Raw genomic sequence first — 16494 nt, 5'->3', positions numbered from 1 at the left:
GTATTTGTATATAATATGAGGCAAAGTAAGGTTAAATGACTTGTCCAGAGTCACAAAGAGCTGCAGTGGGAATCGAACCCAGTTTCCCAGGTTCTCAGCCCACTGCACTAGACATTAAGCTACTCTCCAGAAAGAGTACTGAGGCACTCTGCTGGCACTTACCCACAAAAGTATTAGTGTTCTATAAATTTGTAAAAAGTTCTAGCACGTACCGTAGCGGAGATACAACGAACCACCGTACCCTGAAGCAGGTCTTTCAAAACGACGGCCATCGTAGGTCGGGGTTCGACCAGATTTGCAGTAGACAAATTAATAACCAACACCGCTTTAAACTAAGTAGCTAAATAGAAAAATACTGGTGCTAGTTCATGTAATTATAAGAAAAAACGGTTACATGATAATAAGATTGGTGATTTAAAGGGGTTTTGAAAGCCAATGATGATGAAGCCCAGCTCTCCGAAGTAAATTACAAAACCATAAAAATTATAAAAGTATTTACTGGAGGCTTCTAGAGGCTTTCTCCTCTAAATAAATACTCTATTTTTATAAATGATAAGATTAAAGAATAGTGCTGTCTTGTGATGCCACATATCGAAATCTCCCTACTTTGTTTTGATATTTGATATTTATTATCGATTTTGGGAGATTACCTCTTTTTTGAATTTAGTTTTGAACCATGGATACCACATAACCAGCCATTAACAGGGAAAAAAAAACCCACAAGGGATAAGTTTGCAAAGGCAATTGAAAGCATGAAGATCTTTCTCCTGGTCCAAGAAGGAAAGAAGAACCCCAACTTGTAAGGGATCTACTTCAGATTCTTACAGAATGAAGAGCTGCTCAGATTTCCCTTTGTGTGTCTGTTTGGGGTGGGTGGAGAGAAGGGAGGACACAGAAAATTTGAACCATATCCCTTGTCTTTTCCAATGACAGTACTTATAGGTCACCAAAATCTTCTGTCAAGCAAATGGCTGTGGGAAGGAACTTATGAGTGTTGTTATGTGTGTATATATTGAGGTAAAGGTGGTAGGGGAGGAGGGGGAATGGGTAGAGCTGTGTGTCTTTGGGCAACAGATGAGTGGGAGTATCAGAATGTGCAGGTACTTCTTTGGGTATACAGGTGCATGTGCATAAGAGATATGCAACATTGAACAGTTTCTAATCTTTAAACAAACTACAATATTAGATAAAGGGAACCTGGGTAAACAATTTCTAAAATTCTTATTTCATTTGTTTAAGGAACAAAGCTAACCAACTCACAACACTCACGTGAAAAAGTAACTTCTCTTCTCTCTCCTTCTCTGCTCATATCCAGCAGATTGCCAAGACCTGTCGTTTCTTTCTTTACAACATCCGTAAAATCCGCCCCTTTCTTTCCGAGCACTCTACCAAAACCCTCATCCACACCCTTGTCACCTCTCGTTTAGACTACTGCAATCTGCTTCTTGCTGGCCTCCCACTTAGTCACCTCTCCCCTCTCCAGTCGGTTCAAAACTCTGCTGCCCGTCTCGTCTTCCGCCAGGGTCGCTTTACTCATACTACCCCTCTCCTCAAGACCCTTCACTGGCTCCCTATCCGTTTTCGCATCCTGTTCAAACTTCTTCTACTAACCTATAAATGTACTCACTCTGCTGCTCCCCAGTATCTCTTCACACTCATCCTTCCCTACATCCCTTCCCGTGCACTCCGCTCCATGGATAAATCCTTATCTGCTCCCTTCTCCACTACTGCCAACTCCAGACTTCGCGCCGTCTCGCTGCACCCTACGCCTGGAATAAACTTCCTGAGCCCCTACGTCTTGCTCCATCCTTGGCCACCTTTAAATCTAGACTGAAAGCCCACCTCTTTAACATTGCTTTTGACTCGTAACCACTCGCCTCCACCTACCCTCCTCTCTTCCTTCTCATTCACATTAATTGATTTGCTCACTTTATTTTTTTTTTTGTCTATTAGATTGTAAGCTCTTTGAGCAGGGACTGTCTTTCTTCTATGTTTGTGCAGCGCTGCGTACGCCTTGTAGCGCTATAGAAATGCTAAATAGTAGTAGTAGTAAATGTCTAAACTTAACTGGTTGCACCACTTTTTGTAGCAATAACTGCAACCAAACTTCCTATAATTTGATACTAGTCTTTCACATCACTGTTGAGGAATCTTAGCCCACTCTTCTTTGCAGAACTGCTTCAATTCAGACACATTTATAGGTTTTTGTGCATGAACTGCTCATTTCAGATCCTGCACACCATCTCTATTGGGTTCAAGTCAGGACTTTGACTAGGCCAATCCAAAATTTTTTTTAATTTTTTTTCTCCTCATCCATTCAGACTTGCTTTTTGTTTCAGATATGCAGCCAAGTCAATGATCCAAATTATGCTTCAGATCATTAACAGAATGATATTCTCCTTAAGACTTTTCTAGAACAGTGCAAAATTCATGGTTCCTTCAATAATGGCAAGCTTTCCAAGTCCTGAAGCAGCAAAGCATTCCCATATCACACTACCACCATGTTTGACTGTTGATATCGTGTTCTTACTGTAGAATCCTTTCCTTTACAACAGACTTAATAGGATCAGTCTCATCCAAAGAGTTTCACTTTTGACTTCTGTCTGTAGAACATTATCCCAAAAGATAAAGGGATCATCCAAGTGTGTTTTCGCAAATGTAAGATTAGCAATGATGTTATTTTTGGATAACAACCGTTTTCATCTTGCTACTCTCCCATGAATCTCCTTTTTGCCCTGTCTCCCTCTTATTGTAGAGTCATTAACACTGACCTTAGCTAAGATCAAGGATGCCTGCGGTTCTTCGGATGTTCTTCTGGAAAGTTTTGCGACTGCCTGGATGAGTTGTCAACTGCATCTTGAGTAATTTTGGTAGGCCGGATATTCAGGGGACGATTCACCACTGTCCCAAGTCTTCTCTATTTGAAGATAATGGCTCTCACTGTAGTTCAGTGGAGTCCCATAGTTTTAGAAATAGCTCTAACACTTCCCAGACTGATATATTTCAACAATCTTTTTATTCACCTCTCTTCTGGAATTTCCTTTGATCGTTACATAGTGTTCTTGTAGAAACATTGTGGTAACTACTTCACTCTCATGGTAGTTTAGATTCAACAAGGCTGGCTGCAGTCAAGCCTGGCTATGTTCAATCAGCTGACTAAATTAAATTTGGACCATTGGTCGATTAAGTAGGCAGCTACTTTTTCACAGCTCAAGGACTGAAATAGACCGATCACTCTGTCTGTGGCCTTTAATCTCTTCGTAGGACTGTGCCCGAACGAGCCAATCGTTCGAATAGGGATACACCTGAATCCCCCCTCCTTCTGGAGTTCTGCCGCTACAACTCCCATGACCTTTGAAAAGGTTCTGGATGCTGTAGGGAGTCTGAAGGGCATAGCCTGGAACTGCAGGTGTTGCCCGAGTAGCACAAATCATAGAAAGCGCTGATGAGGCGGGCAAATGAAGACGTGTAGATACTCCTTCGGATCAAGAACTGCCAAGAACTCCCCCGATTGACCGCAGCAATGACCAAGCGCAACGTTTCCATTTGGAAATGCCGAACCCATAAGGCCTTGTTGATGAATTTGAGATCTAGCACAAGGCGAAAAGACACGCCCTTTTTGGGGACCACAAAGTAAATAGAGTAACAACCTCGGCCACAGTCCTCTGGGGGTATGGGCCACACTGCCCCTAGCCACAGCAATTCCGCCAGTATGTCTTGCACCACCACCACCTTAGCTGCTGCTTTGCATGGAGACTCGAGAAAAAAAAATCTGCCAAGGACCAGAAAAACTGTAGTTTGTACTCGCCTCGTATTACTTCCCTATTCATCTGAAGTTACCCTGGCCCATTCACCCAGAAAATGGGACAACTGAACCCCTACCACTGGAAGAGAATGAGCCGGGGCCCCATCACTGTGGGCCGGCGCTTGCCCCGAAAGGACTGTGACTTCTGCTGAAACCTAAGTTTCTCAAGCACACTACCAGAACCCTCATCCACACTCTTATCACAGGTCTCCCACTTAGCCATCTCTCTCCTCTTCAATCTGTTCAAAATTCTGCTGCACAACTAATATTCCGCCAGTGTCGTTATGCTCATATTAGCCCTCTCCTCAAATCACTTCACTGGCTTCCTATCTGTTTCCGCATACAGTTCAAACTCCTCTTATTGACCTATAAGTGCATTCACTCTGCAGCTCCTCAGTACCTCTCCACTCTCATCTCTCCCTACATTCCTCCCCAGGAACTCCACTCACTGGGTAAATCTCTCTTATCTGCACCCTTCTCCTCCACTGCTAACTCCAGGCTCCGTTCCTTTTATCTTGCTGCAGCATATGCCTGGAATAGACTTCCTGAGCCGGTATGTCAAGCTCCATCTCTGGCCGTCTTCAAATCTAAGCTAAAAGCTCACCTTTTTGATGCTGCTTTTAGCTCTTAACCCTTATTCACTTGTTCATAACCCTTATTTTATCATCCTCACTTTAATATTCCCTTATCTTTTGTTTGTCCTGTTTGTCTGTCCTAATTAGATTGTAAGCTCTGTCGAGCAGGGACTCTCTCGTCATGTTCAAGTGTACAGCGCTGCGTATGTCTAGTAGCGCTTTAGAAATGATAAGTAGTAGTTCTGAAAAGACCTCGTGCGCCCTGGACAGTATTTGTCTTGTCTTGCCTCCCAAAACCAGGAATGGGGAGGCCCTGATCGAGAACTGGTCTTCGAGCTGTCTTTGGGCAAGCGCTGACCCTTAGAGTCACCCAACGCTTTCTCAATCTTTTCTAGATCTTCGCTGAAGAGAAGCTTCCCCCAAAGAAAAAAAAACCTTTGCCAGTCTCGACTTTGAGGCCACATCCGCTGCCCAATGGCGTAAACATATCCAGCGACGAGCCGTCACTACCAAGGACACCTCCTTGGCCAATACCCGTAACAGACTGTAAAGCAGATCCGCCAGACAGGCCAGTCCAGACTCCAGGGCCAGAAGATCCCTAAGGAGGTCGTCTGCCGAGGAAGCTCTTTGCACCCACGAAAGAAAGCCACAGATGGATGCCTGGAGACTTAACGCCGCCACCTCAAACGCAAGCTTGAGGGATGCCTCCAACTTACGGTCCTGGGGATCCTTCCACCGCTAATGTGGTCTTTTTCGTCACTGTCATGATTAACGAGTCTACAGGGGGAAGCCGCAAGGGCTCCAAATCTACCACCGGCAGGACGTAGAGACATGCCATTGCTCATGTTACTCAATCCCACATCCGGTGTATCCCATTTCACCGAGATGAGGATCTTCATAGCTTCACGCATGTGAAAAGATTTCACGGGAATCCTGGTCCCCGACATGATAGAGAGGGCGTGTGGCGGACCAGTCGCAGCATCAGGCGAGGAAATATTCAACACCTCGGGCACTCTGATAATCAGGGCGGGAAGTTGCTCCTTTCAGAACAGGCTGCTGTGGGATCATCTCCCTCTTCCTTCGGGAGAACTCTCCTTCTTCCAAGAACTCGGCGTCTCCTTGAGAGGGGACCTCAGGTACGAGGGGATCATCTGTGTCCAATGCCATTGAGACGTCATCAAAATCTAAGGCCTAACACCGCTTCGCCAAAAGCGGTAGAGGCAAGGAAAAGGACTCCTAAGGGGAACCCCCGACCTCTTTAATAAGACGGCTTTGTGCATAAGAAGCACAAATTCCGGGGAGAAAGGGGCTTCATGGCTGCCTGATAGCTGCCCCAGGTCTTCTGACAACTCAGGATCCAACCCCCCCCCCCCCCCCAAAGACTGAACAGGCTGCACATCTCCTGCAGCCATGTGCAGTGAAGAGCACGGCAGCCAAAAAATGGAACCCGCAGGAGGGAGCTTCAAAATTGGGCCCGGGGTTCCCCAACAAAACCAAGTCCAGGTCCTTCGTGCTACTAGATAACCCCGGGCTCCCTGCAATCACCGGCCCTGACTCAGGCGCGCCCTCCTACGCACCGACATTGCATCCGGCTCCCACACCATAAGCAGCGCTGCGAGGCTTCTGACAGCACCGACATCCGTGCACCAAGGCCGGTAACAGACAATGCCCCCATACAGAGATTGCAGCGCTGGTAAGCGATCCTCCATTTGGTTTCCTCCCCCCCTCCTTTTTTTTTTTATTTTATTTTTTTATTAGAGAGGCAGGAGAGAAGAGCTGAGGCCAACTAGAGCAGGTTACAGATGCCCTGGTAACCCAGGAGTCATCCGGGGGGGGGGGGGGGGGGGGGGGGGGGGCACCACTTCACATCTATACTCAGGTTTTCCAAATTTGAAGCCTGTAATGTATTTGACCCTGATGAAGCCGTTAAAGTTGGTGAAATGGGTCCCGTCGGCAGACTAAGTCTGAGCATGGAGTAAAATACTGACATGTTCAGCATTACTATGGCTTGAACAGGCGCTTTCAAGATTCATCAAAATTTTGAATTTTTGGATTTCTTATATGAGCTCCATTAGATTTTTAGCAATTTTGAACAGTACTCTTGTTAAACTTTGTAAAGACTGAATAAATATTTTTTTGGCGTACTTATGCACGTTTGAGATTTTGTGGAGAAAAAAAACTTTTATCTAGTGACGTTAAAGCGAATGCTACATACCTGTAGAAGGTATTCTCCGAGGACAGCAGGCTGATTGTTCTCACTGATGGGTGACGTCCTCGGCAGCCCCTCCAATCGGAATCTTCCTAGCAAAGTCCTTTGCTAGTCCTCGCACGCCCGCGCGCACCGCGCATGCGCGGCCGTCTTCCCGCCCGAAACCGGCTCGAGCCGGCCAGTCCAGTATGTAGCAAGACAATACACTTCAAGGGAAGACACAACTCCAAAGGGGAGGCGGGCGGGTTTGTGAGAACAATCAGCCTGCTGTCCTCGGAGAATACCTTCTACAGGTATGTAGCATTCGCTTTCTCCGAGGACAAGCAGGCTGCTTGTTCTCACTGATGGGGTATCCCTAGCCCCCAGGCTCACTCAAAACAACAACCATGGTCAATTGGGCCTCGCAACGGCGAGGACATAACTGAGATTGACCTAAAAAATTTACCAACTAACTGAGAGTGCAGCCTGGAACAGAACAAACAGGGCCCTCGGGGGTTGGAGTTGGATCCTAAAGCCCAAACAGGTTCTGAAGAACTGACTGCCCGAACCGACTGTCGCGTCGGGTATCCTGCTGCAGGCAGTAATGAGATGTGAATGTGTGGACAGATGACCACGTCGCAGCTTTGCAAATTTCCTCCATGGTGGCTGACTTCAAGTGGGCTACCGACGCAGCCATGGCTCTAACATTATGAGCCGTGACATGACCCTCAAGAGCCAGCCCAGCCTGGGCGTAAGTGAAGGAAATGCAATCTGCTAGCCAATTGGATATGGTGCGTTTCCCTACAGCCACTCCCCTCTTGTTGGGATCAAAAGAAACAAACAATTGGGCGGACTGTCTGTGGGGCTGTGTCCGCTCCAGATAGAAGGCCAATGCTCTCTTGCAGTCCAATGTGTGCAGCTGACGTTCAGCAGGGCAGGAATGAGGACGGGGAAAAATGTTGGCAAGACAATTGACTGGTTCAGATGGAACTCCGACACAACCTTCGGCAGAAACTTAGGGTGAGTGCGGAGGACTACTCTGTTATGATGAAATTTGGTGTAAGGGGCCTGGGCTACCAGGGCCTGAAGCTCACTGACTCTACGAGCTGAAGTAACTGCCACCAAGAAAATGACCTTCCAGGTCAAGTACTTCAGATGGCAGGAATTCAGTGGCTCAAAAGGAGGTTTCATCAGCTGGGTGAGAACGACATTGAGATCCCATGACACTGTAGGAGGCTTGACAGGGGGCTTTGACAAAAGCAAACCTCTCATGAAGCGAACAACTAAAGGCTGTCCTGAGATCGGCTTACCTTCCACACGGTAATGGTATGCACTGATTGCACTAAGGTGAACCCTTACAGAGTTGGTCTTGAGACCCGACTCAGACAAGTGCAGAAGGTATTCAAGCAGGGTCTGTGTAGGACAAGAGCGAGGATCTAGGGCCTTGCTGTCACACCAGACGGCAAACCTCCTCCATTGAAAGAAGTAACTCCTCTTAGTGGAATCTTTCCTGGAAGCAAGCAAGATGCGGGAGACACCCTCTGACAGACCCAAAGAGGCAAAGTCTACGCCCTCAACATCCAGGCCGTGAGAGCCAGAGACTGGAGGTTGGGATGCAGAAGCGCCCCTTCGTCCTGTGTGATGAGGGTCGGGAAACACTCCAATCTCCACGGTTCTTCGGAGGACAACTCCAGAAGAAGGGGGAACCAGATCTGACGCGGCCAAAAGGGAGCAATCAGAATCATGGTGCCTCGGTCTTGCTTGAGTTTCAACAAAGTCTTCCCCACCAGAGGAATGGGAGGATAAGCATACAGCAGACCCTCCCCCCAGTCCAGGAGGAAGGCATCCGATGCCAGCCTGCCGTGGGCCTGAAGCCTGGAACAGAACTGAGGGACTTTGTGGTTCACTCGAGATGCAAAGAGATCCACCAGGGGGGTGCCCCACGCCTGGAAGATCTGTCGCACTACTTTGGAACTGAGCGACCATTCGTGAGGTTGCATGATCCTGCTCAATCTGTCGGCCAGACTGTTGTTTACGCCTGCCAGGTATGTGGCTTGGAGCACCATGCCGAGACGGCGAGCCCAGAGTCACATGCTGACGGCTTCCTGACACAGGGGGCGAGATCCGGTGCCCCCCTGCTTGTTGACATAGTACATGGCAACCTGGTTGTCTGTCTGAATTTGGATAATTTGGTGGGACAGCCGATCTCTGAAAGCCTTCAGAGCGTTCCAGATCGCTCGTAACTCCAGAAGATTGATCTGCAGATCGCGTTCCTGGAGGGACCAGCTTCCTTGGGTGTGAAGCCCATCGACATGAGCTCCCCATCCCAGGAGAGACGCATCCGTGGTCAGCACTTTTTGTGGCTGAGGAATTTGGAAAGGACGTCCCAGAGTCAAATTGGACCAGATTGTCCACCAATACAGGGATTCGAGAAAACTCGTGGACAGGTGGATCACGTCTTCTAGACCCCCAGCAGCCTGATACCACTGAGAGGCTAGGGTCCATTGAGCAGATCTCATGTGAAGACGGGCCATGGGAGTCACATGAACTGTGGAAGCCATGTGGCCCAGCAATCTCAACATCTGCCGAGCTGTGATCTGCTGGGACGCTCGCACCCGCGAGACGAGGGACAACAGGTTGTTGGCTCTCGCCTCTGGGAGATAGGCGCGAGCCGTCCGGGAATCCAGCAGAGCTCCTATGAATTCGAGTTTCTGCACTGGGAGAAGATGGGACTTTGGGTAATTTATCACAAACCCCAGTAGCTCCAGGAGGCGAATAGTCATCTGCATGGACTGCAGGGCTCCTGCTTCGGATGTGTTCTTCACCAGCCAATCGTCGAGATATGGGAACACATGCACCCCCAGCCTGCGAAGTGCCGCTGCTACCACAGCCAGGCACTTTGTGAACACCCTGGGCGCAGAGGCGAGCCCAAAGGGTAGCACACAGTACTGGAAGTGGCGTGTGCCCAGCTGAAATCGCAGATACTGTCTGTGAGCTGGCAGTATCGGGATGTGAGTGTAGGCATCCTTCAAGTCCAGAGAGCATAGCCAATCGTTTTGCTGAATCATGGGGAGGAGGGTGCCCAGGGAAAGCATCCTGAACTTTTCTTTTACGAGATAGTTGTTCAGGGCCCTTAGGTCTAGGATGGGACGCATCCCCCCTGTTTTCTTTTCCACAAGGAAGTACCTGGAATAGAATCCCAGCCCTTCCTGCCCGGATGGCACGGGCTCGACCGCATTGGCGCTGAGAAGGGCGGAGAGTTCCTCTGCAAGTACCTGCTTGTGCTGGAAGCTGTAAGACTGAGCTCCCGGTGGACAATTTGGAGGTTTTGAGGCCAAATTGAGGGTGTATCCTTGCCGGACTATTTGCAGAACCCACTGATCGGAGGTTATGAGAGGCCACCTTTGGTGAAAAGCTATCAACCTCCCCCCGACCGGCAGGTCGCCCGGCACTGACACTGGGATGTCGGCTATGCTCTGCTGGAGCCAGTCAAAAGCTCGCCCCTTGCTTTTGCTGGGGAGTCGCGGGGCCTTGCTGAGGCGCACGCTGCTGACGAGAGCGAGCGCGCTGGGGCTTAGCCTGGGCCGCAGGCTGTCGGGAAGGAGGATTGTACCTACGCTTACCAGAAGCATAGGGACCAGTCTTCCTTCCCCCGAAAAATCTTCTACCTGTAGAGGTAGATGCTGAAGGCTGCCGGCGGGAGAACTTGTCGAATGCGGTGTCCCGCTGGTGGAGAGACTCTACCACCTGCTCGACTTTTTCCCCAAAAATGTTGTCCGCACGGCAAGGCGAGTCCGCAATCCGCTGCTGGAGTCTATTCTCCAGGTCGGCGGCACGCAGCCATGAGAGCCTGCGCATCACCACACCTTGAGCAGCGGCCCTGGACGCAACATCAAAAGTGTCATAAACTCCTCTGGCCAGGAATTTTCTGCACGCCTTCAGCTGCCTGACCACCTCCTGAAAAGGCTTGGCTTGCTCAGGGGGAAGAGCATCAACCAAGCCCGCCAACTGCCGCACATTGTTCCGCATGTGTATGCTCGTGTAGAGCTGGTAAGACTGGATCTTGGCCACGAGCATAGAAGAATGGTAGGCCTTCCTCCCAAAGGAGTCTAAGGTTCTAGGGTCTTTGCCCGGGGGCGCCGAAGCATGCTCCCTAGAACTCTTAGCCTTCTTTAGGGCCAAATCCACAACTCCAGAGTCATGAGGCAACTGAGTGCGCATCAGCTCTGGGTCCCCATGGATCCGGTACTGGGACTCGATCTTCTTGGGAATGTGGGGATTACTTAATGGCTTGGTCCAGTTCGCAAGCAATGTCTTTTTCAGGACATGGTGCAAGGGAACAGTGGACGCTTCCTTAGGTGGAGAAGGATAGTCCAGGAGCTCAAACATTTCAGCCCTGGGCTCGTCCTCCACAACCACCGGGAAGGGGATGGCCGTAGACATCTCCCGGACAAAGGAAGCAAAAGACAGACTCTCGGGAGGAGAAAGCTGCCTTTCAGGAGAGGGAGTGGGATCAGAAGGAAGACCCTCAGACTCCTCGTCAGAGAAATATCTGGGATCTTCTTCTTCTTCCCACGAGGCCTCACCCTCGGTGTCAGACACAAGTTCACGGACCTGCGTCTGCAACCGGGCCCGGCTCGACTCCGTGGAGCCACGTCCACGATGGGGGCGTCGAGAGGTAGACTCCCTCGCCCGCATCGGCGAAGCTCCCTCCGCCGACGTAGTCGGGGAGCCCTCCTGGGAGGTGGCCGCAGTCGGTACCGTGACGTCGGGGACCTCACCCCGGGCGATGGGCCAGCCGGCGCCATGCTCGACGGTACCGGAGGCGCAAGCACCGCCGGTACCGGAGGGGTAGGGCGCAACAGCTCTCCCAGAATCTCTGGGAGAACGGCCCGGAGGCTCTCGTTCAGAGCGGCTGCAGAGAAAGGCATGGAGGTCGATGCAGGCGTCGACGTCAGAACCTGTTCCGGGCGTGGAGGCTGTTCCGGGCTGTCCAGAGTGGAGCGCATCGACACCTCTTGAACAGAGGGTGAGCGATCCTCTCGGTGCCGATGCCTGCTGGGTGCCGACTCCCTCGGCGACCCAGAGCTCTCGGTGCCGACGCGGGAAGGGGACCGGTGTCGATGCTTCTTCGACTTCTTCCGAAGCATGTCACCGGAGCTTCCCGGCACCGACGAGGAGGACGTAGAATCCATCCGTCGCTTCCTCGGGGCCGAGACCGAAGAGGGTCGATCTCGGGGGGGGCTGTACCGCAGGAGCCCTCAGGGTAGGAGGAGACCCACCCGAGGGCTCACCGCCACCAGCAGGGGAAAGGACAGCCCTCACCTGCACTCCACTCGATGCACCACCGTCCGACGACATCAGGAGACGAGGTCCCGGTACCACCGACGTCGATGCAGCTATCCGATGTCTCGGTGCCGATGCAGAGGGCCGATGCCTCGATGCACTCGATGCACTGGCAGCCAAGGATGAAGGTCTGGACGCTGATGACGTCGATGCACACGATGACCCCGGTGCCGATGCCGACGAAGCGCCCGAGAACAAAACGTTCCACTGGGCCAATCTCGCTACTTGAGTCCGCCTTTGTAACAGGGAACACAGACTACAGTTCTGGGGACGGTGCTCGGCCCCCAGACACTGAAGACACGAAGAGTGCCTATCAGTGAGCGAGATTACCCGGGCGCACTGGGTGCACTTCTTGAAGCCGCTGGAAGGCTTCGATGTCATGGGCGGAAAAATCATGCCGGCGAAGTCAAAATCCGAAATGACGAATTTGGAGCACCAAAACTTTAAGGGAGAAAAAATCTCGACCGAGGCCGAAAAGAGGCCTACCCCGACGACGAAAGAAAACTTACCGGGGCAAAACTGGAAATACGGGAAGGGGAAAATGAAACCCAAGGGGGTTTTCGGAGCACTTCCCGACAGATATAGAAACTTTTCCGAAGAAAAACACGTCAATAAAACACGGACGCGCGAGGTCGACTCTCCGGGGCTCGACACGACAAAAAACACAGCCGTACCGAGTGCGGACGAAAGAAGACTGGCCAGCTCGAGCCGGTTTCGGGCGGGAAGACGGCCGCGCATGCGCGGTGCGCGCGGTCGCGCGAGGACTAGCAAAGGACTTTGCTAGGAAGATTCCGATTGGAGGGGCTGCCGAGGACGTCACCCATCAGTGAGAACAAGCAGCCTGCTTGTCCTCGGAGAAGTTTTGTTCCTATCCATTTCCTCAATTTTTTGGTATAGTGCTAAATTAAGCCAACTCTAGAAAGTCAATTCCAACAGGCTAGGTTTAGCCAGGTAACCAGCCAGACTTTTAAACCAGGTAAGTGCAAATAAATATCCATCTATATAATCAGGTAAATGTACCTGTTCCGTCACCTGTTTATGAATACAGGAAAAGATTTCAGCCCACAAGTTTTCATTTATCACTTTCCATGTCATTTACACAGAAACATTTTGTTCAGGGTTTTTTCTATTTTTTTCATTATGGGAGCAATCTGATTAATAACATGCAAAGTGCACATTTAACACATGAAAAAACATTAGTTTTTTTCCTGTTTTGTTGGCATGAAAAAAACCCAATGCACATCTTTGCAATATACAGTACATAGAGATAGAAAGTTTGTTAAAATGTACTTTTTCCATTTGATACAAATTCATAGGCTACATAACTGAGTGTTAAGATGTGATACCTTCAATAGAAAATTAAACAAGTAATTCACAGGAGAATTTTCATCATCTTCCTCTTCCGTGCCATCTTCACTTTCTGGTTGGTAGAAAGAGGTAATAAATCTAGTCACAAAATCCATTACCCGCTCCACAGCTAGCTCACGCTTGTAGACTACCATAGGGTATTTAAGAAAATGAACAAACTCCTCATAAAAAATGGTTTTGTCCTCCACCTGGGGAAAAAAAATATATCACTGACCACCATGTTTCAAACCCATGTTTTACTCATGCACTTCTAGCAAACAATATCTTGAATTGTCTCAAAGTACTCATCTCCTGTAGAAACTGCACAGTTGGTATGTATTTTTCTTTGACCAGAGCTTCCCAAACTGTGGGATAGGACCCAAAATTATGTCATAAAACCCACATATAGGGTCACAACCTAGATGCGTTCTCCATATGTGCATCATTTTATTTGGCTACAATCATGGGGCAACAACCACAGAAAGACTGGGAAGCACTGTCAGACTTTACACAGACATAATGAATTGCATATGCAAGGTGAAAAAAAAATCAAGATCATCATTACTGATTTAAGAGTATGGCAACTCTTCAAACACATATCTTATCTGGTTAACTCCTACTTGAACAATAGTTATTCTAAAAATGCCACAGTGCTGTCTGTTCCATGTATCACATGACACTTTAATTTTAAAATGGAGAAATGTTGATTTTAGGCCCTGTAATATAAAAAGTAAAAATGTATTCATACCTGTTAATTTTCTTTCCTTGAATCCTGCTAGACCAGTCCAGACAAATGGGTCGAAACCACCTACCAGGAGATAGCGATAGAAATACTGAACTATTCCAGTGACATAATCAGCATAAGAGCTGATGCAACCTGGAATTCTGAAGTATGCCACGGCCAAAAGCAGGTCTAAACCACCACCACACCAAGCAAACCCCATCAAAACCACTGCAGCATGTACTACTACTACTACTTAACACTTCTATAGTGCTACAAGGCATACGCAGCACTGTACACCATACACATAAAGACAGTCCCTGCTCAAAGAGCTCACAATCTAAATAAGACAGGTAAGGGGTAAAGGAAATAAAGAGGAGGGGATAAAAGGTACAGGCAAGTGAGCAGTGGTTAGGACTCAAAAGCAGCGTCAAAGAGGTGGGCTTTTAGATTGGACTTGAAAACGGCCAAAGATGGGGCTAGACGTACTTGCTCAGGAAGTTTATTACAGGCATGTGGTGCAGCGAGATAGAAGGAACGGAGTCTGGAATTAGCAGTAGAGGAGAAGGGGACAGACAAGAGAGATCTGTCAACAGAACGGAGTGCACGAGGGGGGGTGTAGGGAGAGACAAGAGTGGAGAGGTACTGGGGAGCAGTAGAGAGAATACACTTATAGGTCAGTAAAAGAAGTTTGAATTGAATGTGGAAACGGATAGGGAGCCATTGAAGTGACTTGAGGAGAGGGCTAGTGTGAGCATAGCGATTTTGGCGGAAAATGAGTCGTGCAGCAGAGTTTTGGACTGATTGAACAGGAGAGAGATGGCTAAGTGGGAGGACGGTGAGAAGCAGGTTGCAATAGTCTAGGCAAGAGGTGATAAGAGTGTGGATGAGGGTTCTGGTAGAGTGCTCAGAGATGAAGGGACGGATTTTGCTGATGTTATAGAGAAAGAAACGACAGGTTTTGGCGATCTGCTGAATGTGAGCAGAGAAGGAGAGAGAGAAGTCGAAGATGACCCCAAGGTTATGAGCTGATGAGACAGGGAGAATGAGAGTGCCATCCACAGAAATAGAGAAAGGGGGGAGAGAAGAGGTGGGTTTAGGGGGAAAGATGAGAAGCTCAGTCTTGGCCATGTTAAGCTTCAGATGACGTTGAGACATCCAAGCAGCGATATCAGACAGGCAGGCTGAAACATTGGTCTGGATGCTGGTTGAGATTTCGGGGGTAGAGAGGTAGATCTGGGAGTCGTCAGCGTAGAGATGGTATTGAAAGCCATGGGATTATATCAGAGAGCCAAGGGAGGAAGTGTAGATGGAGAACAAGAGAGGACCGAGAACAGAACCCTGAGGTACTCCAATTAGTAGTGGGACAGAAGTGGAAGAGGATCCACCAGCATACACTAAAGGTGCGAAGCGAGAGGTAGGAGGAGAACCAGGAAAGAACAGAGCCCTGGAATCCAAGTGAAGACAGTGTATCAAGAAGGATGAGGATAGAATAGTGACCTTTGGATTTGGCCAGTAACAGGTCATTAGAAACTTTTGTAACTGCAGTTTCAGTTGAATGAAGAGGGCGAAAGCCAGATTGGAGTGGGTCAAGAACGGTATGAGATAAAAGAAAGTCAAGACAGCGGCGATGAACGGCACATTCAAGTATCTTGGAGAGGAAGGGGAGGAGGGAGATGGGTCGATAGTTGGAAGGACATGTAGGGTCAAGTGAGGGCTTCTTAAGGAGTGGTGTGACCACAGCATGTTTGAAGGCATCGTGAACGGTCGCAGTGGAAAGTGAAAGATTGAGGATATGACAGATAAAAGGGGTAAGAGTAGGAGAGATGGTGTTCAGAAGGTGGTTAGGAATGGAATCAGAGGAACAAATAGTTCGTTTAGAGGAGGAGAGAAGGTGTGTTGTTTCTTGATTAGTGACTTCGGGAAAGGACGAAAAGGACGGAGGGATTGGGGAGATAAGGGAACGGACAAGGGAAGGGAGAGGTGGGGGTGGCTTGGTTGAGAATTCAAGGTTTATCTTCTGAACCTTGTCTTGGAAGAACTTGGCTAGGGTTTGAGGAGATAGTGAGGGGAGAGTTGGAGATGGAGGCACCTTGAGGAGAGAGTTCAGTGTGGTGAAGAGAAGTCGAGGGTTTGAGCTGAGAGAAATAGTTAGCTGGATGTAATAGTCCTGTTTGGCAACCAAAAGAGCAGATTGGAAGGAGGTCAGCATGAACTTGAAGTGTAAAAAGTCAACAAGGGCACGAGATTTCAGCCAGAGGCGTTTGGCAGAGTGGGCACAGGATTGGTACGCCTTATAGGACGGGGCATGAGAGGTGCAAGAGAGGTGTAAAACACATCCCTCCAATGCCAACAAACTATATACAAAACCAGAGACAGAGAGCAGGCTAAAAACAAAAGAAATTCCTTGTGCCACATAAAGGCGTATTTTCAAAGCACTTAGACTTACAAAGTTACACAGTAATCTACGGAACTTTGTAAGGCTAAGTGCTTTGAAAGTGAGCCCCACAGT

General features: G+C 49.0%; 1 protein-coding gene across 1 annotated transcript in view; it reads right to left on the bottom strand.

The window, feature by feature from the left end:
* Positions 1 to 16494, bottom strand: part of NCAPG (non-SMC condensin I complex subunit G) — a 260290-nt gene that overhangs the window by 223117 nt on the left and 20679 nt on the right. Inside the window, 1 exon segment of the mRNA XM_030191225.1 lies at positions 13261 to 13470. Coding sequence (XP_030047085.1) covers positions 13261 to 13470 — 210 coding nt within the window.

Source organism: Microcaecilia unicolor, chromosome 2 (assembly GCF_901765095.1).
Source record: "Microcaecilia unicolor chromosome 2, aMicUni1.1, whole genome shotgun sequence".
NCBI classification, from domain to species: Eukaryota; Metazoa; Chordata; class Amphibia; order Gymnophiona; family Siphonopidae; genus Microcaecilia; species Microcaecilia unicolor.
Note: the sequence above shows the minus strand (reverse complement) of the source record. Positions and strands in the feature narration are given on the sequence as shown.